Raw genomic sequence first — 27,612 nt, forward strand, 5'->3', positions numbered from 1 at the left:
CCAAATAAATAAGGAAAAATACTTGCGGGTGTTTTCAATAGTAACAAATGACTGTTTTTAAGTTGCAGTTGCCCAATGACAGATACGGCACATAAGTGGAATAATACAGTTGTGTCTCTCTGTATTAGTGCTGAAACAGCTTCTAATGTCATTTTCTTTCATATGAAAATATGCAGGGTATGGCTGTGTTTAAATGTTAGCAGATGCGTTAACCCAGAGGCGACAGGTGACATGACAGTGATAAATGCACTGGCCTATTTGCTCATATCTTCTTCTTAATGGATCCCTACTTTTCACAATCCCCCCGTATCTTTCTTTTATTCTGTCTCTACATGAAATGCTGCAAGTGACAACAGCCTTGAGTATTGAGGAACCGCTTATGGCAGTGTTTAGTTCCTCAATACTTTGTTATTGCTGCGTTCAAGTCGACTATTGATTCTTTTACATTTAGTGTCACACTGAACATCAAAAGCATTCAATATTTGTGAGTAGATTTCTGCTCAAACCAGTCATACCAGATGTTTTTTTTTTGTTTTGTTTTTTATTTTTATCAAAACACACATGCATGTCTCAATATAGGCTTCATTCAAAATTATGAAATTCAGTCATATATTTCAGTGGCATGCAGTGATGGTATCTAGTTGATCCCTAAATCTAGATAAAATTCTATGACAATAAAAAAATCCCCTGAACTAACAGATTACGTACATTGCTCTTAAAGAATGTGTTTATCTCACCTTGAAATAACTTTTTCCAACTGTGAGTTAATCTAATATATTATAATTTTTTACCGCTTCTTTTAGACCTCCTATGTAAATATGTTAGTAGATGGATTGAAGTTAAATTGGTGCACTGGCTGAATATATCAGTTTAGGCCTGTATGATTGTTATTTTCCTTCCAAACACAAAAGGACATTCAGTCTGTTCTATTGCATGTTTTTAGAACAATTGCAATATGGCACATGAGTCCTAAGGGTTTCTTTTAAATAATTTTTTTAATAAGTACATTGCATTGTTTCTTTTTTATTGTATGGAAATGAGCATCATGGGCATTCTGCTGAATTACTCCTTTTGTGTCCCACGTAATAAAGAACATTTCATTGTGTTTATAGCGACTCAAGTTTGATGGTAATGAAATTATTTCACCCAATCCTTGTATGAACTATCTCTTTAAAACTCCATGCAGTAGGATAAGTTTTAGAAGTTTTCAGTGCTGGTAACTTCAGTCTTTCATTGAAGCTGCATCCATTCTGCGATGTTCCTGCACATTCATCTACCACAGATGAATGAAGATTTTGCTTGTGCTACATCTAGAGTGGTTTTACTCCAGAGAGCAGGAGATGTCATTATGACTTGATGTGTTGAATGTTTCAGTGCTCTTTTCATTGACCCATTGAAGCTCTTATCACTTATTGTCAAGTTTTCCTTTCATTTATCTGCTTTGACCTTTGTCTATTGGCTATTTTCCATCTGACCTTTTCCCTTCTAAGATTGTATTTATTTATGTTTTAAATACTAAGTCAGTGCTGAAGTGTGTGGTTTGTATTCATGCATTTGCAGTATGATAAAAATGATAAAGCATAACTTGTCAAAAAGCCATAGTATTGGAGTATTCAGTGATACTGCTCTGTGAAAGCGGAGCTTGAAAGGTCTATTGTCTGCTTGTTTGTCATCTTGTTTTTTTCTGTCTTTTTCAGAGTTATATCCACGGCAGCAGTCAAGCTCAATTTGTGGCTGAATCTCACATTATTCTTCTGTTGAATATCCTTTCACATAAAACCTCTCTCTGCACAATGGACCTTGCACATTGTTCTGTTAATGAAGTTAACCGTAATAACCCACTGACTTCACAAACGTCTGTTCATCATTCTGTTAACTTAAATGTAGAATGTAGAAATGTAGAAGAATTTTAGTGTAGAAAAAGATTTTTAGTGTTGCTAGCAAAAATGAAAACAAAAATAAATATATAATTTTTATTTACACATACTGCTGGCAACAAATATGACAAGACAAAAATAAAACAGTATATATGTCAGTTAAATGCAGTACTGTTCAAATGTTTGGGGTCAGTAAAAGCTGATTTATACTTCTGCGTCAAACCTGTGTAGCAAGCGTAGCCTGATGTGCACCTTTCCAAAAACGTAACAACGCGTCAATTCTACGCGGACCGCAAGTGCTGTGATTGGTCTAGTGAACCCCTCCCTCGGGTTTCACATTTCACAGAAAGAAATACTTTTGAAGTAGACACATTCAATGAATCAAGTGACAGTAAATACTTATATTATGTTCCAAATAAATTGTTGTTTCCACAAAAATATTAAGCAGCACAACTGTTTTTCTACATTTATAATAATAATTCTTAAGAACAAAGTCAGTATATTATGATTCAGAATGATTTCTGAAGGATCACGTGACACTGAAGACTGGAGTACAGATGCTGAAAATTCAGCTTTGCCATCACATGAATAAATACATTTTTTAAATGTTTTAAAATAGAAAATGGTTCTTTTAAAATGCAATTATATTTCACAATATTACTATTTTTACTGTATTTCTCTTTTATTAAATAACTGCACCATTGGTGAGCATAAGAGAAAACTAAATTTAATTAAAAGTCCCAACTTTTGAATGTATACATTTTGTAAACTACAATGATTATTATTTGATGTCAAATAGTCCAATGTCAGATGTTTTTGTCTACTCATCTGTGGCTGTCAAAATCCATCAAGGTGCAACTGTATGAAATGTTCTTACACATGTCTGTGTTTATCCTCATAGAAACTCTCAAACATACTGTACACACACTTGCTCACCTGGCCATGTCGAGTATGTCCTTCTGAGTGTCATTCTCAGTTTGAACTTCCCCTGTAATTACGTGGGTTTGTTGACTTTGCCTGATGGGTACAGAGTGTGCAGACAGACCGAGACCCACTGCTAGCATCTGGCTCAGCTGCTGGAGAAGAGAGGAGCTTCTGCCTGCTGGCAGAACACCTCGTGTTTGTCTGTCTTCCTCTTGCCGACACCTAGCTTTCCCCCCAGGCTGGAGGAGACCTCCCAGCCGAGTGAAGTGTGCTCAGAGTTCAAGAGTGGCTTGTTCCCATTGTGTGCTAGAGCTATGCTTTCTTTAGTTGCAGCCCAATCTTTAGTTTTGCAGGCACTCTTTAAGCATCATATCAGGTCCTGGCTGTTTATTGTGGAAACCAACCACATCCATGCCACTAGTCATTCCTTGACTTCCATCTCAGATGCGGCCATCACCATGGGAATGGTCCTTCTGAACGAAGCAGCCACCTCTAAGGGAGACGTGGGGAAACGAAGGAGTAAGTTTATTTCTTTCATATTGCTATTGTATTCAAAATCCATTTATATGGGCCTATAGCCATATAGGAACCAAAATATCTTAGAGATTTGAAAGGAAAATAACCACCTTCATCCTTCTAAATTAATTCTAATATGCTGATTTGGTGCTCTAGGAACATTTCTGAATAGTATTAATGCATATAAATATTTTCAAATAAATGCTGTTCTTTTGAACTTTTCTATTCATCAAAGAAACCGGAAAAAAAAAATGTTTATCACAGTTTTTTTACAAAAATATTTAGTAGCACTGTTTTCAACACTGATTATAAGAAATGTTTCTTGCCAATCATATTAGCACATAAGAATGATTTCTGAAGGATCATGTGACACTGAAGACTGGAATAATGGCTTTTGAAAAGTTTTGCCATCACATGAATCAACATTTGAAAATATATTCAAATAGAAAACAGTTATTTTAAGTCTAAATAATATATCACAATACTGTTCTTGTTTGTTTGTTTGTTTGTTTGTTTGTTTGTTTTAATCAAATGAGCATAAGATACTGCAATGCAAACTTTTGACTGGAAGTGTTTGTTTCAGTAGTTGATTTGATTTCAGTTTTGTTATCATTTAAAAAAAAAGTTTCATCAAACTTTTTTTGTTTATATTTTCTTCCACACTTTCAATCTTAAGATATGATTATACATTATAATAGCATATTGTATCACAATTTTTTTTAAACTATAATAATCTAAGCAATTAAACACTCATAAACCATTTAGATATTTCATTTGTGAAAATATATAATTGCTTCTGTCCCACAGTTGTGGTGTCATTTCCACCACACTGATATTTTGCTTCTATTAAAGTTGTTTCTGAAATGAGTATAATTAGTTACCATGGAAAGAGAGTCAGTAAAAAGCATACTTGAAATTAAATTAGATGTTTGATGTTTGAAGAAAACAAAGAGATATGAAAGTAACAATCATTAACCAGAATATATTTGTTATTTCCAATCATGCAATACTTTATTCATATTATGCTAAAAGTGTGATGTTTACTTTAGCAAGACAAAGTAGTATGCCAATTTATTCCAAAATTCATCAAAACAGGATGGATGGATGGATGGATGGATGGATGGATCTACTGTCATTTCCACAAAAGAATAGGTAGATCATTTGATGTGGTAAAAATGACATTGTGGTGGGAACTGTATGTCCAGTTTTGGAGTGTGAGTGTGAACAGTTTAGCTCAGTTCAGTTAGAGAGTTTATTTTCTAAAAGTCCATAGGGCTAAAAGTGCACAGTTCAATAAACACCCAGTAAATGGCCTGCAAACCACCCACAACCTCAGCATCTTGGGTTTGAGTTTTTCAAGGGCAAGTACCACTCACACTGTGGAGAAAAAAATGTCATAATGTCATGTCATAAAACATCATCAAAGCATCAAAAGCAGCATATTTTTTCCTTTGCATATTGATATTGTGTGTGCATGTATATTTGATTGGGTTGTGTTTTAAAGTGTGTGTTTGGCTGAGCATGAGTATGCATCTTGCATAGGTGTGTGGCCCTGGATATCACCTCCAGCTTGAGTCTCTGTCCCACTTACAAGTTTGCTTTACATGACTTTCTTTTTTCCTCTGAGCTTCTCACATCAAACTCGTTCTCACTCCCCCTCTTGAAGTGCTTCTCAGGGGTTCCCATAAAGACAAGCATCGCTTCCAGACTGTGATAGACGAATAGCTTTCCATGTATTATCACTGCATTAGCTGTGAAGAGCACTTAATGTGATGGCCTCCATCCCACCTCCAAAGAGTCATCCCCAGCTTTGATATGCTAATGGTATGAATTATGGGTAATATGTAAATGCTGAGTTATGTAAATGATGAGCTATTTTTGGCTTGGTTTCCAACTCACCTCCATGACAAACAAGGGGAGTGCTTTTTGTTTCTGATTTTAGAATGCTCAGACAGAGAAGTGAGCTCTTTATGCAATACGCTGGGATACAAATGCTTGTAATTACTGTATGTGTGTGTCAGCAGAAGTGTATAATTGTGGAAATTGCAATTTGTGTTTGTGTGGGTGGTCGTGTGTAAGGCAGGAGTTTTAGCAGTCATGAATATATAGCACCATTTAAATGTCATGCACACGTAATTTTTAACCATACTTGTACAGTGAGGAAAATAAGTATTTGAACACCCTGCTATTTTGCAAGTTCTCCCACTTGGAAATCATGGAGGGGTCTGAAATTGTCATCGTAGGTGCATGTCCACTGTGAGAGACAATCTAAAAAAAAAATCCAGAAATCACAATATATGATTTTTTAACTATTTATTTGTATGATACAGCTGCAAATAAGTATTTGAACACCTGTCTATCAGCTAGAATTCTGACCCTCAAAGACCTGTTATTCTGCCTTTAAAATGTCCACCTCCACTCCATTTATTATCCTAAATTAGATGCACCTGTTTGAGGTCGTTAGCTGCATAAAGACACCTGTCCACCCCATACAATCAGTAAGAATCCAACTACTAACATGGCCAAGACCAAAGAGCTGTCCAAAGACACTAGAGACAAAATTGTACACCTCCACAAGGCTGGAAAGGGCTACGGGGAAATTGCCAAGCAGCTTGGTGAAAAAAGGTCCACTGCTGGAGCAATCATTAGAAAATGGAAGAAGCTAAACATGACTGTCAATCTCCCTCGGACTGGGGCTCCATGCAAGATCTCACCTCGTGGGGTCTCAATGATCCTAAGAAAGGTGAGAAATCAGCCCAGAACTACATGGGAGGAGCTGGTCAATGACCTGAAAAGAGCTGGGACCACCGTTTCCAAGGTTACTGTTGGTAATACACTAAGACGTCATGGTTTGAAATCATGCATGGCACGGAAGGTTCCTCTGCTTAAACCAGCACATGTCAAGGCCCGTCTTAAGTTTGCCAATGACCATTTGGATGATCCAGAGGAGTCAAGGGACAAGTCATGTGGTCAGATGAGACCAAAATCGAACTTTTTGTTCATAATTCCACTAAACGTGTTTGGAGGAAGAAGAATGAGGAGTACCATCCCAAGAACACCATCCCTACTGTGAAGCATGGGGGTGGTAGCATCATGCTTTGGGGGTGTTTTTCTGCACATGGGACAGGGCGACTGCACTGTATTAATGAGAGGATGACCGGGGCCATGTATTGCGAGATTTTGGGGAACAACCTCCCTCCCTCAGTTCGAGCATTGAAGATGGGTCGAGGCTGGGTCTTCCAACATGACAATGACCCGAAGCACACGATAACCAAGGAGTGGCTCTGTAAGAAGCATATCAGGGTTCTGGCGTGGCCTAGCCAGTCTCCAGACCTAAACCCAATAGAGAATCTTTGGAGGGAGCTCAAACTCCGTGTTTCTCAGCGACAGCCCAGAAACCTGACTGATCTAGAGAAGATCTGTGTGGAGGAGTGGGCCAAAATCCCTCCTGCAGTGTGTGCAAACCTGGTGAAAAACTACAGGAAACGTTTGACCTCTGTAATTGCAAACAAAGGCTACTGTACCAAATATTAACAGTGATTTTCTCAGGTGTTCAAATACTTATTTGCAGCTGTATCATACAAATAAATAGTTAAAAAATCATACATCGTGATTTATGGATTTTTTTTTTAGATTATGTCTCTCACAGTGGACATGCACCTACGATGACAATTTCAGACCCCTCCATGATTTCTAATGCCTCGTTTCCACTGAGCGGTACGGTACGGTACGGTACGGAACGGTACGCGTTTATTTGCGTTTCCACTATCAAAAGTTGTGAATGGTACCAAAATGCCGAACCGTACCGTACCACTTTTTAGGTACCCTTCCATTGGGGTACCTAGCACAGTGGAACGGTACTAAAAGGTGGAGCTAGACTCACCGCAGGACGTTGATTGGTTGACAGAGAATCGTCACTTGCGCGTGCTACAAGAGGAATGACAACATAAGAAGCGCCATTTTTTAATATACAGTTTAATATAATACTACTGTTACTGTATCACGAAATGTAATTTTAAGAGTTTTTCAGGCGAGAATGTAGTTGTTTAAAGCTCAAATCTGTGGTTTATTTATAAAGATGATTTTTTTTTCCCCGGTTGTGAGATCCATGCGTTCAGCGGGCGCTCGGCGCTCATGTTTCCCGGCTGGATGAGCCTTGCCTCGGCGTTCGTCGCAGACTCCGACGGTAGTGGTTAAACATAAGATATAATTCGTTTTGTGTAGACCTAACGGGCGATCTTTGGTCTCGTGAGTATATAATGAGTTCCCTGTCAATCGTTTTGGCTGAGGGCTAAGTTTAGTTTTATATTAATGTTATTTGTGTTTAACTACTTGTAATGTTAGAGCGCTGCATTTGGATATTTGACTGAATTGTTTGCTTTATTTCTTATTGTATAGCTTCTTGTACTTTACTTAAACTTTTATATAGGCTATTATTGATAAAACTGAAATTTTACAAAAAGAAATATGGTTTCTTGTCATTTTTTATTACAAGATTATCACTGATGTTTATTGCAACATTTGTACAAATGCATATATTGCCTGGAATATGTTTATTTTATTTATTTTTTTAAACGAAAAGAGGTAACGTTAGGGTTGTGTTTATATTTCGTTTCGTTATAACGTATAACGTGCAGTGAATAATCAATATGCGTTGCGCATGAACCACATTTGTGTCCCTATAATGTTTAATTTATTTAAATGAAAACGAAAAGAGGCAGAGTGGTGTTTTATAACATATTTCGTTTTATTGTTGCTTAAAATGTACAGACAGAGTAACCGAGATAACCGGTGTATCAGCGACGCTTTTAAGAACGCGCTGTACCATTTGCATGTAGGAGTCGCACATGGCAAGTACAAACTTTGCGTACTTGATATTGAGAAAAGCCTAATGTCGGCGCTTGTCTTCTTGTGACAAACATGTCGAGGAGCAAGAACAAGATCTGCTGCATGTCATCCATTGTAGTTTACTATGCTCTTCTTCGCGCGAAAATGACGTGGATCGAAACACCACGCCTATCAAGTAAGGGTACTGTTGGCAGTGGAAACGCTAGCCAGATCATGGTTAACAGACCCGAACAGTACCGTACTGTCCCGTACCGTACCGTACTGCTCAGTGGAAACGAGGCATAAGTGGGAGAACTTGCAAAATAGCAGGGTGTTCAAATACTTATTTTCCTCACTGTATATACTTGTATATACCACTCAAGCACACAAATAAAGTTATATTTGAGATAAAAATAGAAACAATGCTGTTTTAGAATTAGTTTCTTAAATCAGAATTATCTAATTGAACCTTTGAAAACAGTGAATGAATAGAATTATATAGGGCTGGTTCACACAGAACGTGTTTTTTTTGCTGTTAAAAATGCGAGACACAGGTCAGTGGAACAAAATGCGCAAGGTCTAGAGACAGGTTTTTTTAAAGTTTAACTTGAGTGCCACGTTTTGAGAATGTTGGTTCATGCGTGAGACGCTGCAAAAGACGCGAGACGTGAGCACAATGGTTAAAGACATCCGTCTACCTCGTGCTTACATTGAAAAACAATGGAAAAGTAGTGCAGTGGAATGGAAAAATGTGTTCTGTGTGAATGGCCCATTTGTGTGTATTCCTCTTATGAAACAGTACCATACACATGGATTTTAACATGACAGGCTATCATACAAATGTACTTTACAGTAAGTTTGTAGTTTTTATTATAGACGTGATTTTTATTTTATTTTATTGTATTAATTTTTAGAATCACTTGACCACAGCTCAAGTATTATTCACTCAAAATCATCATCTTCATAACCTGCTTTTTTTTTTTATTGTATGCCTTTTTGAAAGAGCTGAAAGGGATAGTTCAACCAAAAATGGAAATTCTGGCATCATTTACTCACTCTCAAGTTGTTCCAAACCTGTGTGAATTGCTTAACAAAAAATAAGATATTTTGAAGAATATGGGTTACCAAACAGTTGATGGGCCCCACTGACTTCTATAGTATTAAAAAAAAGAAGATAAAATAGTCAATGGGGTCCGTCAACTGTTTGGTTAGTGGCATTTTACAAAATATCTTCTTTTGTGTTCAGCAGAAGAAAGAAATTCATACAGGTTTGAAACAACTTGAGGGTGTGTAAATGATAACAGAATTTTCATTTTTGGGTGAACTATCCCTTTAAGTTTGACAATCCTTCGACCATTGCAATTCATAATCTAACCAACAGCATTAATGTCATCATAATATGTGCACACTGAATTACCATTAATCTATTTAGTTTTCTTGCATTTATCTGCATAATGATTGATTTGGTCTTTTCTTTCAATTAAAAATCCTGTCGATTTATATCTGGTAATCTTCAAATATGGCTTTTAAATGGCTAATTATATAGGCATAATTAAATGTTAAATGAAAATGCTAAAATTCTAACTACAGTAATTGCAGTGAGTGCAAAATTTAAAACATATTAAATACATTAATTAATTCAGTTTGTAATTGCCATTTAACCTTTTTTAAAACCGCTGAAGTGGATTGGATTGGGTTACTTATACTGAACCGAGTAGTTGTTAATCGAATCATTCTGAATATGCAGAAAATCACACCCATTATCTAGCCATCTTTACACTGCAAAGACAACGTTGCATTATGTGATTCCCATGCATTTGCGATGTTTAAAGCAGATCTGATGTGGCATTTCATTTACACAAAACCAAAATCTAAGCTCTGGTATTTCCTCCAGGAAATGCAAATCTAGTGTTTCACGGTAAGATGTTTTATATAAGATTAGACTTGATCTAGACAGGCGAATGTGATGAAATGATTCATATCCTTTATAAAGCTCACATTAGTGAGTGTTTTAGTGACACGTAACTTCTTGACTTCCTCTCTTCAGAGGTTGTGTCTCACATTTTTCCCTACGCCACCCAAATTTGCCGCGGCCATCATCTGCCACGCCAGGGCCGTGGCACGGGGGTCAGAGGTCACATTAGCGCAGCAGATCATTAAACCGGCGGTGGCACCTCAGCACTGGGCTTTTCCTACACCTGTCACTGTTAATTGACCATTAGGCATATATTAATCTGCATTATTATAATCTCATCAGTCAGTCTCAGGAATCTTTGTTGAGGAGAGAGGTCATTTTACAGAAGAAGAGACTTAAGTTATTCATAGGGAGAAGGGTTGCGTGCCCATCTTGAAGCGCTTCCTCTGGGGTGTGAAAGGACGAGGAAGACTCTGCAGATGTTTGCTCTGTATGCACCCCTGGGTGACCCTTCTGTCAGCCACTGGAGGTACATGAGAAGGGAGCACTGACTAATTTATGTGATGGGGTTAGAGTAATAAGTTCTGACTGATGAGATGCGTGCATTTGTGTCATCATGCATATGCATGCATATATATGTGCGTGTGCTTTTAAGTGCATGTCACAAAGATGTTAGTCAAAGGGATATGGTGTCTGTATTAATCTGTGCATGCTTCTGTAATTTGTCTTGTATTTTATGTGTAGTTTTTATGCATCAGTATCCATATCAGCCACATCTTATTCAAATGTATATAAAAAAATCAGCTTTTTTAATGTGCCTGAAGCTGTCTGACTCTGAACACAACTAGTTTTAAAGGGATAGTTCACCCAAAAATGAAAATTAGCCCATGATTTATTCACCCTGAATCTATCCTAGGTGTATATGACATTCTTCTTTCAGATGAATACAATTGTAGTTATATAAAAATGTCCTGGCTCTTCCAAGCTTTATAATGGCTGCTACTGTTTTGAAGTGCATCCACCCTTGATAAAAGTGCTCCCCACAGCTCCAGGGGGTTAATAAAGGCCTTCTGAAGTGAAGCAATGCGTTCGTGTTAGAAAAATATCCATATTTAAAACTTAAGACGGCCTACGCAAGTCGACTTACGCCAAAAGTGTAACACTTGACGATGTATGACGTAGGATGTAGGAGTAGCGTAAGCTTTGACGCCTCTCACGGTTGAAACAAACAGGGCTGGGCAACAAAGCGCCGACATTTCTATTTAAAAATTCTCGTTTTAGACTTCTAATTCGTGACTGGTGTTTTGTTTTGCTCTATCCTCTGTGCTTCAGCGTTGATCATTACGTAATTAAAATATGAACACAGTTTTTTCAACAGGGTTTTGCCTGAACATTTATTGAGTGCATTTTTTGCAATTCTAAAACAGTATATGGGCCCTATCTTGCACCCAGCGCAATTGACTTTGTACACCGACGCATGTATCATTCCTATTTTGCACCCGACGCACAGCAGACTTTTCCCTCCACAGACGCACGTCTGTAAATTAGGGAATGAACTTGAGCTCCCGCGGGGCGGTTCAGCGAAAAGAGGAGGTGTGTTCCGGCGCAAACGTTCCCCGGTGCTATTTTGTAGTTTCAGAAAACAATTCCGCCACAGACCAGGAAAAAACTAGTCTAAAGTCAGTGGCGCGCTATTCAGATGCTATTTTTAAGGGCGCATACTTGGCCATAATGTAGCGTGTAATAATGTAACCATACATTATTACAAGGAAAAATATTACCACACGAGGGAAATCATTATGGTGTACATGAAGATGTGAAAAAATAGGCATAAATCTAGCTTACACATTTACCCAAATTATTATACTCCTGTTTAACCGAAGCTAATTTGGGTGGGTTTCTCCCATCCCCATACAATGTTACTTCTCTGTGTTTTACGGCCCTGACAAGAACGTCGGTCTCCTTGGCTGTGATCCGTTTCTGGTGTGCTCTTGGCAAATCCGCCATTATAATAGCAATCCGCCATGGAACAAGCGCGCCTGCTTTTAAATGGAATGTGAGATGACGCTCTGATTGGTTTATCGCACGTTACACCCAAAGCACACCCCTATGAGTAATGTAGCTACTTCAGACCAACCCATTTCAGATTTGCATCGGATCCGAGATCCGCCCACAAAGTTACTTGCGTTCCGCGTTTGATTCTTGCGTTTCAGATCGTTAAAATAGGGCCCTATAAGTCAATATTTATACCAACGCATTTCCATTGAAAATAAAGTAGGATGCAGAATCTCCCATTTTACCATTGCTGAAGTCCACTCTCAAATGTAAAGCTAATTGGTTCATGGTTAGTGAACATTCTGTGGAATGTGCAGCCTCAAAGTTAACAATGTAGTGAAACTCATCTTAGCATATAGGTCACTTCCAGAACAGACTCTTTTTCAGGTGTCATCCCACAGCTATTATGTGACACAAAGTAGAAATATTTCCTATGGGGATTTTCTAGGAACAAAATAACCTCACTGTTAATGCCTCTACAAAAGCATCTACTGATGGTAAATGGTGAGGCTTTGTGACTGTATATATTTAAAGAACTATATATGTTTACTTGTTAGCAGAAAACATTCCAGCACATAAAGGCAGTCAGCTTAAATGCAGGTCCTTTCCCAAAAAAATAATAATAAAAAATACTCAGTTTTTTTCCACCAGTCATAACAACACACTGTAAAATGCTTGAGTAATGCAACACCTTGAGAGACTATAATGGATATTGACTTTTTCCCAACAAGGTTAGAGGGGTCGACCTATACGCAGAAAAATCCTGTTCACTGCCCTCCAACAACTAGGAAATTGAATGTCTGTTGAGTTTTGCTCAATACACAAAATACTCAATAAAAATGAAAGGGCTTACATAATTGAATTTAGATCCCAGGTTAAATACAAATTAAGTGTGTAATTACAGAAATAATGATTGTTTCCAAACAACTCCCCATCTAAAATTGGTCATGTAAACATAAAAAAGTCTGACAATGATCACTTCATAGACTTTTAAGTGCATTTTTTTCAACAACTTACTGTTTAACACTTTGTGATGAGCAAAATGTATTTTCTGTCATGCTACAGATTAATCTCAGAATATTCCTTAACATACTAAGAGTAATTTTATAAAGCCTATTAATACATTTGGGACAGCCAGTTTAGAGGGAATAGCCCATTATACAGCATTAAACACATTTGTAAAGAAAGCAGATGGAGTATCTTATTAGGCTCATCATCATAAAAATTATATTTAATGCATAGCCAAAGGCAAACTATTGTGTGCTGGGCCATTAGGGAGAAAATAAAACATTCACTAGTAAAAAACTAGTGCAAAAGCTAGTGAAGAGTGACAGTTTCAATGTTTTCTAACACAAAAGTTATGAATGATTAGTCCAGAAAGCTGATGTGTATTAAAAAGATAAAAAAAAATAAGTACAAAGATGTGCTTTAAAACTTGCAACAGAAGCTAGCAGATAGCTGGTCCAGATGGTCCAGATGTTTGGTCCATAAACCAAAAAGCAGCAATGTAATAAACCTGCATTTATGATCATAAACAATGACATATACCTCCACAACTAAATAAACTCAGTGTTTACATGCATTCCTGGAGCCTTAATTTACAATATCCAACTGTCCAATCAGTGTTCCATATACCCTTTAACTGAAGTCAGCAGTCTGCATTGTTTCCATAGCAAATGGAGAAAATAATAATGTTGTTAAAGGAACTGTTCACCTAAAAATGTAAGTTCTGACATAATTTACTCACTCTTATTTTGAACAATGTGGGGTCCAAAGCAACATTTAATCCAATTGACTTTCATTGTATTGAACAAAAGAAATCCACCTTTTTCGGGTGAACCATTCCTTTAATTTTGTATCATTTTTGTACTTTTTCTTCTATCTAAAACAGACAGTACCGTACATTCAAAAAACCTCAACCTCTGGTGACTTAAAAATGTTAATTGCTGCTTTGCAGAATAAGAATACTTACACAGTGAGTGGTTGATCAAACCCAGCGGTCGTCAAGGAAACACACTGACTCGAAGCATTTAAAATAGGAAAATGCTAAATGAAGATTGCCGGAGTAGTGACGCTGTACTTTTAAACAACACTCCCCCCGCAGAAACATTTACGGCAAGCGACTCCATCCAGTTGTAGGAAAGTCAGCCAAATGTGATTGCACCAGAGTGCTGTTATTCAGCAACATCACATTAGTTACCCAGTGACACAGACGACCCTGAAAGTAAATGTTTAGCAGCTTTTAAATGTCACATCTTAGTTAGTAATGTTCGTCATTTTTGTGTAATGCAGAGTCGTTTTGTGGCTACTACCGCGTCTTATGGGAAGGCTTGTGTAACGTGTCAGGGAAATGATAATAGGCTCGAGAACATCAAGGTCTCAGAGTAAACGCTGTCACATGAAGCCTTGAAAACAAGTCTTTAGGGAAGTTCAGTAGATACTGAAACTTTAAATTAAAAGCTCTCCTTGTATGTGTGTTCTGAGGGTGTTTCTGGATGACTAATCTGGAGACGAACAGTGCTGGTGGTGTGGTGTAATTGGAGGTGCCCCTCTCTTTTGAGGAGGTTAACACACTTTGATTAAGCTCTGATTAGCTTCTCATTCAGCTAACAGCAGCTGCCACTGCCTCGCTCTTTAATATGTTTACTACTTACACGCTGACTCTCTCGCACACACATGCAGCCATTTGGAAACCATCTTGTGCCTTTAAAGAAACCAGGACTTTCCTCTCTGTAAAAAGGTACCTAGAACAAAAAGGATATATATCAAGAACTATTTAGCTAACTCAAAAACTCAATACAGCAAAACATATCTTTTGAACCTAAGGGGCTGCAAAAAAAACCAATGAATAATGTTTATTTTTAAGACCCTGATATTTACTTTTAGAATAAACTGGTGTGATAGCCTGACTTAGTCATACTCATATTCTAGTCAGAATGTGAGTCTGATACTGCTTTATAGGGCTTTTATTATGGGGCGTGTCTCAACCGAACCAGGAAAAAACAACAACTCTGCACTCAATTGGATAGACCTACAACCAATCAGAGCAACGGAGTAAATGACGCATGTTCTTCATTCATATTTTCAGCCAACAAAATGTTGCGGCTCTCTGTTCCTCTATTAAAATGAATGCGCTGTGGATATCTTCTATAACAGACGCGATGGCGGAATCTACACATGATGTTTCATAAACAAAGTTCGGGAGAAGCACGTACAAATAATCAATCCAATATCAACTTGTCATCAAACAATACCATGTCTAACGTTACCCCTATCTATCAGCATGAGGAAGCATATTCACTCTGTCAACTTACCTAACAGCATCCCTCCACCACCCCGAATCCTCACTCTTGTCTTGGCTTGTTCTCTCACAACCAGGAACACGGGGGGAGTATGGCTACCGAGCCCACAGCCCTCTCCTCGGACAGCACGTCATATACGCATTTATTCTATCTGACTTATTTGTGTGAACTCGTTAAATCTCATATACGCATTTATTCTGTCTGACTTATTTGTAAGTGTGAACTCGTGAAATCTCAATTCTCCAGCTGCAGTCATCTTTGTTGTAAACTAATTCAACCCAACCGCTCTTTGATGACGTGGGTGATTACGTAACCGCAGATCATCTCTCCATCATCGATTAAAGCCCGCCCTGGCAATTTGATTGGCTCGGCCTTCTGGGAGCCGAGCATAATTACTCCTCAATGGATCGAGTCCAGACCGAACTTCCCGACCAAAAAATGTTTTGGGCGAGGTTCGGGCTCGCACCCAGGCTACTGGTGTGATGTCATTTTGAACAAAATTAGCCCATAATGACACTAAGTTTGTCTTTTCTTCATTTCGGGAGTTTGAAACAGCTTGCCAAAGCTAACTTTCTGGAAATGTTTACTTAATTAAAGGGGACCTATTTTGCAAAATTCACTTTTACATGGTGTTTGAACATACATGTGTGTTGCAGTGTGTGTGTACAAAACCACTCTGCCATAGTAAAAATGCACCCACTCCTCTTTTGTGAATTCCCTTAGTCATAAGTTTCTCAGAACAAGCCATTTGCTAATTCTAGCTTTTGTGATGTCACAAATGCACAGACCCCGCCCACGATTGATGACGGACTCTGCCCTATTGGCATAGACCCCGCACTCAGTGAGCTGAACACAGTCCGCCATGTTTATCTCATCGCCAGAGCATTTAACCCTTTCACACGTAAGTTTCAAATATTCTGGCTGACCCCCCAGCGTGAGTTTTTTCAAGGTGACCGTTATTTAGAACTTGTCACTTTATGGTTTCCATGGTGACGCGTCATTGCTTGTCACGTGACATACCGCAGCAACAACAGCGCTGAATAAATGATGATCTGCTTTTATGTCAGTTTTCCTTTTTAATTAAAAATATTCACAAATTTGTTAGCTATTGGATGAAATATCTGATATTCCGATATTATATGCAAGTGGAAGTGTTTTGTTGTTTAAACACCTTTATAACGATCGCGTTAGTTGAGCTGTATGCGCGATGGGCGCCGCCATGTTAGTTTGTGCCGCAGACGCAGAGAATCAGATCTGTTGGATTTATTTACAACACGTGAATTCATCCACTTCTCCCGAAATACATAAAAGTAAGTGGCTGGTGAACTGGGAGAAGAATAGAGTAAACTTTAAAGTTACTTACACAATGTGTATCTGAATAAAACGTAATTATAATGGAAATGATTATTATTGCCTCTTCCATAGACATAAGTGTGTATTTTACAAACTCTAAATGTATTGTTTTTTTAGTACTTATGTGAATTTATATGTCTGAAACCTAAAATAAACATTATGTGGTTGAAAACACTGAAAAGTTGTGATATATGACAGCTCTGAACCTCTGGCTCAGCGCCAGCCAACGCGCGAAAGCACATTTGAATTTAGCAGTTGATCACGTGATGCACTGACCGTTCTAATCACACCGGTGTGATCGTACGCTCCAGGGACCAGCCTAGACTGATCACACCGGTGTGATCGTACATGCGAAAGGGTTAACAGCAGCATTGAGTGATTCCCTGTTTTTCTTTTGTTGTTTGATTCATATTAACAGCATATATAGCAGTAGGTACTGATTACGCTGCTTTCACTTAAATACACAGATCTAATATGTGACCCTGGATCACAAAACAAAAGGATCACAAGTCGCACGGGTATATTTGAGGCAATAGCCAACAATCCATTGAATGGGTCAAAATGATCGATTTTTCTTTTATGGCAAATATTTTCCTGTCCTAACAAACCATACATCAATTGTGTCTGGTTTTGTAGTCCAGGGTCACATATACACATGCAATTTCTTTTACTTGCTGTTTTCTTTCACAAATAGACATCTTTGTATGTTTTTGACACGACCTTGTGTGTATTTGACAGTTTAAGCGCAATCAGACATGAAAGAGAACTTAGTTTAATACACACAGGGTGTGCCATCCAGCTCTCTGTGCGTGTGCTTCGGATGTGTGCGCTCAGAAATCCAAATATCAGAAGTTAAGACTGATATGGCTCTAAAACGCATGCAGATAATAAACTTTCATGATGATGAAGACCTGAAATGTCAAAATATCTGTGGGTTATTTTGAGCTGAAAGTTCAGACACAACCTGGAGACAACTGAAACGGGTATAATATGTCCCTTTTAAAAGTGATTATGTAATAGGTAGGTTTGCTCTGGGGCTCCGAATTCTTTGACATGGAAACTTCTCTGGTTCACTTCTTCTGTTCAGTCCATCAAAGTCAGACATTAGTAAAAAAAACTTGTGCAGTTTTCCGTCTCTCTGGATGTTATAAATTTTGCATTTGTCAGTGTATACTAAAGTGCATTAATGTATGTGATTTTAAATATGCATGCTCAATTCAGATTTTTCTTTGGGAGCAGTAGGCAAAGAATATGCACTGACCAGTTTAAGTGTTGAGCTGCAGTATTGTGAATTATTTATTTTATTTTCCTTGATAAAATCAGCTTTTTTTATTCCAATAGCACAATGTTTAAGGCATCATTGACTTATCTTTAAAGTCACTTTATAATGTGATTTAACAGGTTATAAAATTGTGGGCACTATCTCAAGAAGCTGATGCAGCATGTTTTATAAGCATTTAAGTAGCGATTATTGTTTCATTCATTAGTAATGGCTTAATTTAAGATGGCTGTTTGGGATTAGCGCTTAGATCAAAGATCATGAAAAGTGATTTTCACCAACGGCTTAATCCCATTATAGAATACCATTGTAGCATACTAATCAAGTTTAATCAATGTAAGCATTATTTAGCTCATTAAGAGATTGACACTCACTGTGCTTTTGTTTTTTCTGTTTTACAGTTATCTGTCTTGTAGGGCTTGGTTTAGTGGTGTTCTTCTTTAGCTTCCTGCTGTCCATCTTCAGATCAAAATATCATGGTTATCCTTACAGGTAAGATGTAATGCAGTATATCGCTGTTAAAACACTATTTTGTACTGAAGTATTTGTTGTGCAGTGTAATATAAATGTTTTTTATGTTTTTCTCTGCTTTGACTTTTACAGCAAAGTTATGGGTTCAATTGAAGTTAAGCTCTATGAACGACATGCTGTTGATTACCTTTTTCCCACACACACAAACAAGATTTTACAGTAATGCACTTACAGTGGAAGTCTACCAGACAAAATTTGAGCTCTGGATTAAATGTCAGAAAGCACTAATATTATATGAAAGTACAGCCACAAGACTTAATGTTTGCAATGAGACTAATTACAGTGACTTGTTGTAGAATAGTAGTACAGCTTATGCCAAGACCATTTAAAGCCGGTGAGAACATATAACTCTCGCATGATATACACTCCCTAGTTATTCTAACTATTTCCAAAGTACTGTTACATGGAGCTTACTCCACTAAGATGAATTTCGTCAGTAATAAATAACTAATAAATAAGTTAATCTCTCTGGAGCTGTAGTCCCACTGATAAATGACAATTTAGACAACTTTACGGTTCAAACATTGAACAGTTATTTATAATAATTATTAGAATACAATCTGCACATTTAAACTGCATTAAACATCCAGTGCATTACTGTAAACACGTTTCGACCAATTTTTATCACAACCACAACCGATTTCTTTAAAGGGGACCTCTTATGCCCTTTTTTCAAAGTCTTGATTTTTTAGGGGGGGTCTACTAAAATAGGTTTTCATGCTTGAATGGAATTTTTTTAAACATATTTTAAATTATTGCAGCACCTCTCTTCCCAATCTGTCAGTAACGCCCTGTTTGGTTCTGGTCTCTATGAGGCCCCTCCTTCTGAAAAGTACTATGTCCTCTGATTGGTCGGCTGGAGTGTGTTGTGATTAGTCAACCGCTTTGAGCGTGTTTCAGAAATATCACACCCCTTACCATAACCGCTAGTTTCAACACACTACTAACACAACTCAGGCAGGCCTCACCCCTTTTTTTTGTGTATGCTTTTGGCAGGAATTATTTAAATGAGGGATATTGTGGTGTGTACGTTCCCGAAATAAAACTGAACGCTACAATTTAAGCATTTCAGGGAGTTCAGAAACAGTGTGCACTGATATAGAGAATAACTCCATTTTGAGTGAACTTTGTAATTCTGCAGACCTTTTTCATGCTCAAACAGCAAGATTACACACTAAATAAAGTTGTAAATGTAAAAAAGCTAAATAGGATCACTTTAATAAAACATTTATGTGAATAGATCTTCTAAAGCATTCTGCAGATAGTGTTTGAGCATTATAATGTTAAGCTCTATTTTCATCTGTCAAGCTTTGGGGTTAACTTAGCTTGAATAAGTCCTAGGATATATTGCTATATAGTCCGTGTTTGGAGGAAGGAAAAGGCAGCAAAGTCTTTACAAGTTTCCCTGACCGTAAAATGAGTCAGTGAATGGAAGTGAACGGAAATGATTCATTTTCATAAAAGATTCCTTCAAAAGCACTGTTAATAGTGACTCCTTCAAAAGACTAGTGAATGACCTTTTACAGTCTATAGAGATCTTCTCATAATGATTGGACGATGACGTCACTTCCAGTCAGCGAACGTAATCATTCACACTTCTCACTATATTTTTCTCTTCCCTTCTCTTTCAGCTTCCTGATTAAATAAGATAATGCCGTGAAAGAAAAAGCTGCCGAACTTCAGATTCAACTGCTGTTTGACTGTAACGCACTGCATGTGTGACATAAGATAAATAAACTGAACTATTACCCACTGCCGTGCACTGCGTGGTCTGTCTGTAAGTGTGTGCGTGTCCACTGAAGTCACATGAATTGTTCGCTTGCTTGTATGACCAGTTATTATTTTTAATTGCAAATTGAGGATTTTGTCCTGAAGGTTTTGCCGGGGAGAGAAGCGTGTTTGTGCGTGCATCTGTGTGTGTGAGGCTGTTATTTGTTATTACCGTTTATGATACCTCTCTTGAGGCCATTGTGCGCGCCTCAGCAGATTGTGTCCTCTTTTTGTCCCCTTCAGTCAGTTTTTTTTCTCCTTTTCACTCGCTTTCTCCCCTTCTCTCTCTCTCTCTCTCTCTCTCTCTCTCTCTCTCTCTCTCTCTCTCTCTCTCTCTCTCTCTCTCTCTCTCTCTCTCTCTCTCTCTCTCTCTCTCTCTCTCTCTCTCTCTCTCTCTCTCTCTCTCTCTCTCTCTCTCTCTCTCTCTCTCTCTCTCTCTCTCTCTCTCTCTCTCTCTCTCTCTCTCTCTCTCTCTCTCTCTCTCTCTCTGAAATCTGTGAAGGAATATTTAAGTATTTTTTTCCCCATTATTTTGGGTAGGTCATGAAAGGGGTTTTTAATCTTCTTTATTAAAACCAACTCTGCTACCACCGATCCAATTAAATTCAATCCAATATCCGAACTAACATATTTATTTAACTTCAAACAAGAGAACTGGTTGATAACGCCCATGACATTTTTCTTAGAAGCAAAGATTTCCTTTAAGGGTTTAATCTAAATTAGCTGTCATCATAGACAATAATGTCTACCCTGCCTTAAAGCTTCTAATACACATTTATTGGCGCATCTACTTTTGTTTTATTACTCATCAAAAAGTATTTAATTAGTGATTGTGATAGTGATTTGACGTCTATAACGCTGCCTAATTCTGCCACCTAAGAAGCCCTTTTTATGTGAAGAGCACAAACATGTTTTCTTCAAATGTGCCAATACTATACTTAAATCTCAATTAATAAAACAAATGACTCAAAATATTAGAAATGTTTTCTAATGCATGTGGTGTGCGGTTTATATTTAAATGATTACTTGTATGTTTTTATAATTATGTATAATCCACAGTAAATCCATTTTCTATGTGGCACACAAACTGTGTGCTGCACAGCTAGACGTTATAGTGATGATAGCAGTGCTGTTGTTGATGCTCAGTCGAATTAGTAGCGTCAAGCAAATATGAAAAGAGGGTATTTGGCATCAAATCAGAACCAACAGCAGCATTACAATTGAGAAAATTTAAGCTGGCAGTAATTCCTCTTTAGCTGTCGAAGGACATTAGTGGCCACCACTCCATCCTTCATTTGCGCAGAGAAGAGATGGCAATTTCAGTTTGTCACCCCCCTACCCCCACACTTTTCTTTTTCTTCCCCTTCTCTAATGCCTTCAAGCAACTCCCTTTCCCCGTTCACACAGTGCCTATCTCTAGGTTAATTAATTGACAGAAACACATGCAGGTAACAAGGACAGAGCATGCGGATACTTGCAAGATAAACTAATGCTTATCTGGTTATTTTGATGGATTTTTTTAAATGAATCATTACTAATATTTATTTTTATTAACAATTACATGCTTTTGAAAGCTGAAATGTCCCCAAACACTCATTCAGTCAGTGTGTCTGAATTTTTCCGAACATAACAAAAAGAGAAATGAAAATAAAACAGATGTCTAAATGTATAAACTCATGACTTAGTGACAAACAAAGTGAAGTAAATCAATGCAATGCAGCGCCAAGCGCGACAAAAGTGTTTTTTGCTAGTTTCAGCCCGACACGGTTATCATTTTCACGTCCTGCGCCACATTGTCAAATGCATTTGCACCCATTTGTGTGCACATGGGTGTGCTGGTCTGAAAACGAGGTGTGTTCAGGCACATTGTTGGCACGTTGCTATTTTAAGGCAACTGAAATAGACTGCGCCATTGACCAACTGAAGCCTGGTCTAAAGTCAATGGCGCAGTATTTAGTAATATGTGCCTACAGGGGGGTCCACAACGCACGTACACTCTGCTTATTACACACACAGGGACTCGCAGCAGACAAACATGCCAAATAAAAGGATTACAGTGTAAAAGATTAATATTGTGTACTGTACATAAAGATATGGTGGAATCCGGCTTGTCCAGTAGATGGTCTGCTTGCACGCTTTAACCTTGCGCACGAGCAGATACGTTTCCTCTCTGGTGATGCGTCTTTCCGCTTGAAAATTCCGCCATGTAAATAGCAATCCGCAATCCGAACGCAACTGGCTTTTAAAGGGAATGGGAAATTAAACTCTTATTGTTTTTTTGCACGTTACGACCCAAAACTCACCCATTACTCATTAAGAGAAGAGGGACAACCCTTTTAGACCATGCGCTGAGAGAATGCATCTTTTAAAGGAGTATTTTGTTCAAAAATGCAAGATTTAATTACCCTCATCACTCCAAAACTATATGAATTTCTTTGTTATGTGCAACATAAAGGAAGATATTTTGAGAAATGCCACATTGTTGTTGTTGTTGTTTTAATGGTTACCAACATTTTTCTAAATATATTTTGTGTTCAAAGAAAAGTCATACAGGTTTAGAAAGACATGAGGGTGAGTAAATAATGGCAGAAATTTCATTTTTGGATGAAATATTCTTTTAATATAAGTGCATTTTGTCTTAATGCACTTGTGGATTTTTCCACTTTTGTAGGTACAGTATACAGTATAAGTGAAAAAAAAATACACAAACCTTTCTTATATTAAATAAGAAACCAAGTCGTGTTATCTTATGCAGTTGCTGTACTCCTCAAGTACATTTATCTAATTTCAGGCATTTCCAGATATTTTTGAGAGAAAAAAAACTCACCTAAAATGTCACACTATTCATAGAAGTTTGCTATGACAGGGTGACCTGAGTCATTTATTTTTAGAAAGTTTCTATCAAAGTGACAGTGAGAATTGCTCGACCTTATGCAAATAAGCAAGCTATGCATCAACCAATGGAAATGCAGATCCGCCATCTTAGCTGGATAAAGCTATTGCGATAAAGCACCTAAAGGAACATAAACATTGACAGCCATTTGCTTTGGTAAGACGACCAAAATCATTTACAATGAGTCATAACTTTTATGCAATTGAGCAGCAATTATATGTGGCCACTACCAGTGATAAGTTGAGCTCATGTGATACTGTCGAGTAGCTGAACCCAGTACGACTGCCAGTGTGAACGACCCTTAACATGAAAAAGGATTTATCGCATGTCTCTTAATTTAAGTTGCACCTGTTTCAGACATGGACGTTACATCACATGAGCATTATGATGGAGGTGACTCATAACCTCAATAAAAGCCAAGAAGATATTAACTCATTACAGTTTAATTCTGTCACAGTAGGTGGTGTCACACAGTAGAGAGGAATTCTCAGGATGAAACTCTAATAGCTGCCAGCACACTGTCATCTTACTTTTAGTACTTATCCTCAAGGGGATAACTGGATTAAAAAAAAAATACAATTGCGGGACTCATAAACACAATTTGCATTTCCCTCTCATGTCCTCCAAAAATAACTTGAGGAAGTAACATTTAATTGCAAGGCTTGTTATTTATTTATATATTTCCATTTTTTTACTGCAAATAACAGGATGTTTTGAAGTTTCAAAGAGTGTAATTACATAGGTACACAAGCACGCGCACACTTGCCCAAACCAAAGGGGACACTAGATGCTGAGACCCTTGACCACCTGATAGTTAACATTACTTGACTTTGACATTTTTGTTTCATGCATTTCATACTTCAAACATGAATGTTGGGCTGCTAATGATTTGCTAAATGAGGACTACAACTCCTGCAACTTGTAGTTCTTATTTGCCAAACTGTTAGTATTGTGCAAAAAAAAAAAAAAAAAAAAAAGAGGCACTTTGTTAAACAATGTGTAATTTATGTTGTAGAACAAAATATGAGTTGTGATGTTGGTCTACATATTGGCATGACTTAACAGATATGTTGAGAATGTAATATTGTTAAAAAGTAATGGACTCTTTTCACATTTCGATTCTCAGAAGTAGGAGTCGTCATTGCTGAGTAAACATTCATAGAGGTGAATGGGAACTACAACAACAACATACATATATATATTTCCAAGCGCAAAAGATAAAAAAAAGATGACTTTTGAAAAGAGAAATATATATATATATATATATATAAATATATATATATATATATACTGTATATTATATATATATATAAACATATATATATCGAGAGCTTGATTGCAGAAATTGCCATCACTCCCACAGCCATTGTTTTGTGAAATTTTATGGAAAGTTAATATATAACAAAGTATAGTCTTATAAATGGACATAAATACTCTCACTCACACACACACACACACACATACACACATATATATATATATATGTGTGTGTATGTGTGTTTAAACTTTCCTTTTAAACTTACTTTTTTTAAATTTAGCTATATATACAAGTATTAGTGTATACATTTAGCTAGTACAATATACAGTACAAATTTAGCTAGAATAAAAATAATATTTTAACATAAAAATGCACTTTTGCTTTAAAACATATGTCGAAGATATATGGACAGCAATACTACTATTATTATAGTGTAACATCATCAACCAGTCTCATAAACTGATTATTAGCATTACATTTACCAACTAATCGTGTTAAACTGTTGAGAGTTTGCTTGAAACAAATTAAATGCTTCCTCTGTTTTTCTCTCACACACACATACACAGCTGAAGGCCAAGAGTTTTAAAAATCAATGAGAAGGCCTCACTTCCAAATCTGGATTTAATTTAGTGTTAAATCAACACTAATTAATCATTAATTAATTAAAGTGCTTAGCCGGAACAAACTACTTTCATGATCCATGAAGTCTCTTGGGAGAATATTTCTCCTCCCCTTAAAGGGCCCTATCATACACCCGGCGCAATGCAACGGCAAGTGTTTTTTGGTAGTTCCAGCCCGACGCAGTTATCATTTTCACGTCCTGCGCCACGTTGTTTAAATAGCAAATGCATTTGCGTCCATCTGTTCGCCCCAAAACACACCCATTACTCATTAAGAGAACAGGGACAACACTTTTAGACCATGCGCCGTGTGCGCTGACCATTTTTCCCGTCGTTAAACTAGCAAAAGTGAATTCGGACTCACCTAAGTGTACTTGCTCCATGCACTTTAAACCATGTGCTTAGATTGTTAAAATAGTGCCCACAATGTGCCACATTTAAGCAATCCATTGGTCTACTCAGTTTTTCCAGCTGAAAAACCCAGATGTATACAAATGACTTTTTAAATAGCGTTTGGTTTGATACCAAACACGGCACAAGTCACTTTGAGTTAGTCACGTTTGATTGATTAAATCCATCCAAATTATTTTAGCACACAACATTAGATAGATTGCTAATTGTTTAAAAATTAATAAGAGTTCTTTGTAAAAGGCATCGGCAGCCGTGCGATTGGAGACTAATGCTAACAGCAGCCGAATATGATGCAGTCAGTAGCGTTCGCTGAGCTGAGGGACCCCATCACACAGTTTTAGTGTGGTTATGCTTCAGTGATAACCAAAGAGACAGGCTGCTCTGGTGCTGCCATTGTGATGACATGTTTAATAGGCAGTCCTAATGACACACACACATCACGGGACCAGTTGAGAAAGCAAGAAGTCACCGCAGTGACAGAATGCCTGAAAAACTTGAATGATTCAGGACTGTTATTTACATCTTTTCCCCATAGCTGTCACAGTTTTCCATATGATCGAATGGAATTGCATATAGAAGGGAAACAATGGGAGATTACTTTCTCAGATTGAAGAAAACAACATGACCTCACTGGGAGGAACCCAAGCCTTGTGTGCAAGGATAAATTGTACCTGTGAGAATGTATAGCTGCCCACCTGCATGCCAAGAAACAAACACAGACCTCCTCCAAGCCAGTCATTACAATAAATGGCTGTATGAAGGGAAATAGAGTTGGACTGGTGCAAGGAAGTGGAAAAGAAAGAGTAAGTAGTGGCATTTCAATCGTGACCCCTTTTACACTTGGTATTACACTAGACTCTACAGGAATGTGTGAGTATACTTTGCACTTAGAGTGTGATCTAACCATATTTTTGAAGGCGTGTCTTTATGAATACTAAAATAAATGGAAATTGAATAGTAGATGCATTGGATTATCTTTAATTGTATCCATCTTCACATATAAGCAACAATATTTCAATTCCATCCACTTAAAGGTCCAGTAAGCGATTTCTAAGAAACGCTGTTGAAAGTGAATCACGGTGACTGGGAGGGGACATGTTCAGTTCACTTAGTTTATGAACTCATATTAACTCATTGCAACGTGATAATATGTTGTGACCACTAGATATTAATTTGTGGGAACATCACATTAACTCGTGGGAAAGTGAACGAGTTAATGTGGGAGTTAACATTAACGTTAATGTGGGAGTTAACAAGTTAACATTAACTCGTGGGAAAGTGGACGATGTGAAGTCGTGACCTTGAGGTCTGATGTTGAGGGAACAACATTTTTCTTGTGGCCACGAGGTTTAATACAATACGTAATCAAACCTGCTTGACCATAGCAATCGGGGATTATTGATGGATGTTATTAATACATTCTTATTTTATTTTGAAATAATAATGACAAAAGTGTGGAATTAAGAAATGATTAGTCATTAACCTTTCACGCTATGAAAAAAAAAACCACAATCAGAGAATAGATTTAAAAGGCTATGGGATGGCTAAAAAAAATTCCTGTAGGCCTATATTATTTTTATGGTCTTACATATTCTTTTAACATTTATTGATGACAAACTTCATTTGAATACTGTCTATAGGCAATATCACATGCAATATAATATAGTTTAATAGTAGGCCTATAATATAGGTTAATAAAGTAATTTCTTAATTTCGTAATATTAATGTATTAATAATATCCCTTTCTGATAATTCCAGATTGCTATTGTCACACAGGTTGGTTTACGCATTAAACTCATGGCCACGAGAAATAAATGTCATTCCCTCAACATAAGTTGTGACCATGAGAAAAATATGTTGTTCCCTCAACATCGGATCTCGAGGCCATGACTTCACATCACATGGCCACAACATAAGGTTATAACGTTCCTACAAATTAATTAATTAATTAATTATCTTGTGGCCACAAGATATTATCACGTTTTGCTACACTTTTCACATGCAGAACCAAGAAATGCAAGGACAGTTGTGAATGTCATTGTCTGGAGCTGCTGTGCTGCTGGCGACTAACAAACTTGCTT

At 37.3% G+C, this 27,612-nt stretch overlaps 1 protein-coding gene across 1 annotated transcript in view; it reads left to right on the forward strand.

The window, feature by feature from the left end:
- The window catches only part of tusc3 (tumor suppressor candidate 3), a 105,635-nt gene extending 85,302 nt beyond the window's left edge, over positions 1-20,333 (forward strand). Inside the window, exons 7-10 of the mRNA XM_081360876.1 lie at positions 1,698-1,761; positions 3,246-3,320; positions 18,450-18,540; positions 20,211-20,333. Of these exons, the coding sequence (XP_081217002.1) occupies positions 1,698-1,761; positions 3,246-3,320; positions 18,450-18,540; positions 20,211-20,226 (246 nt within the window). The 3' untranslated portion in view covers positions 20,227-20,333. The remainder of the gene's footprint in view (positions 1-1,697; positions 1,762-3,245; positions 3,321-18,449; positions 18,541-20,210) is intronic.
- Positions 20,334-27,612: the final 7,279 nt, after the last annotated feature.

The sequence above is a fragment of the Scardinius erythrophthalmus genome (genome assembly GCF_964197995.2).
Source record: "Scardinius erythrophthalmus genome assembly, chromosome: 3".
Taxonomy (NCBI): Eukaryota; Metazoa; Chordata; class Actinopteri; order Cypriniformes; family Leuciscidae; genus Scardinius; species Scardinius erythrophthalmus.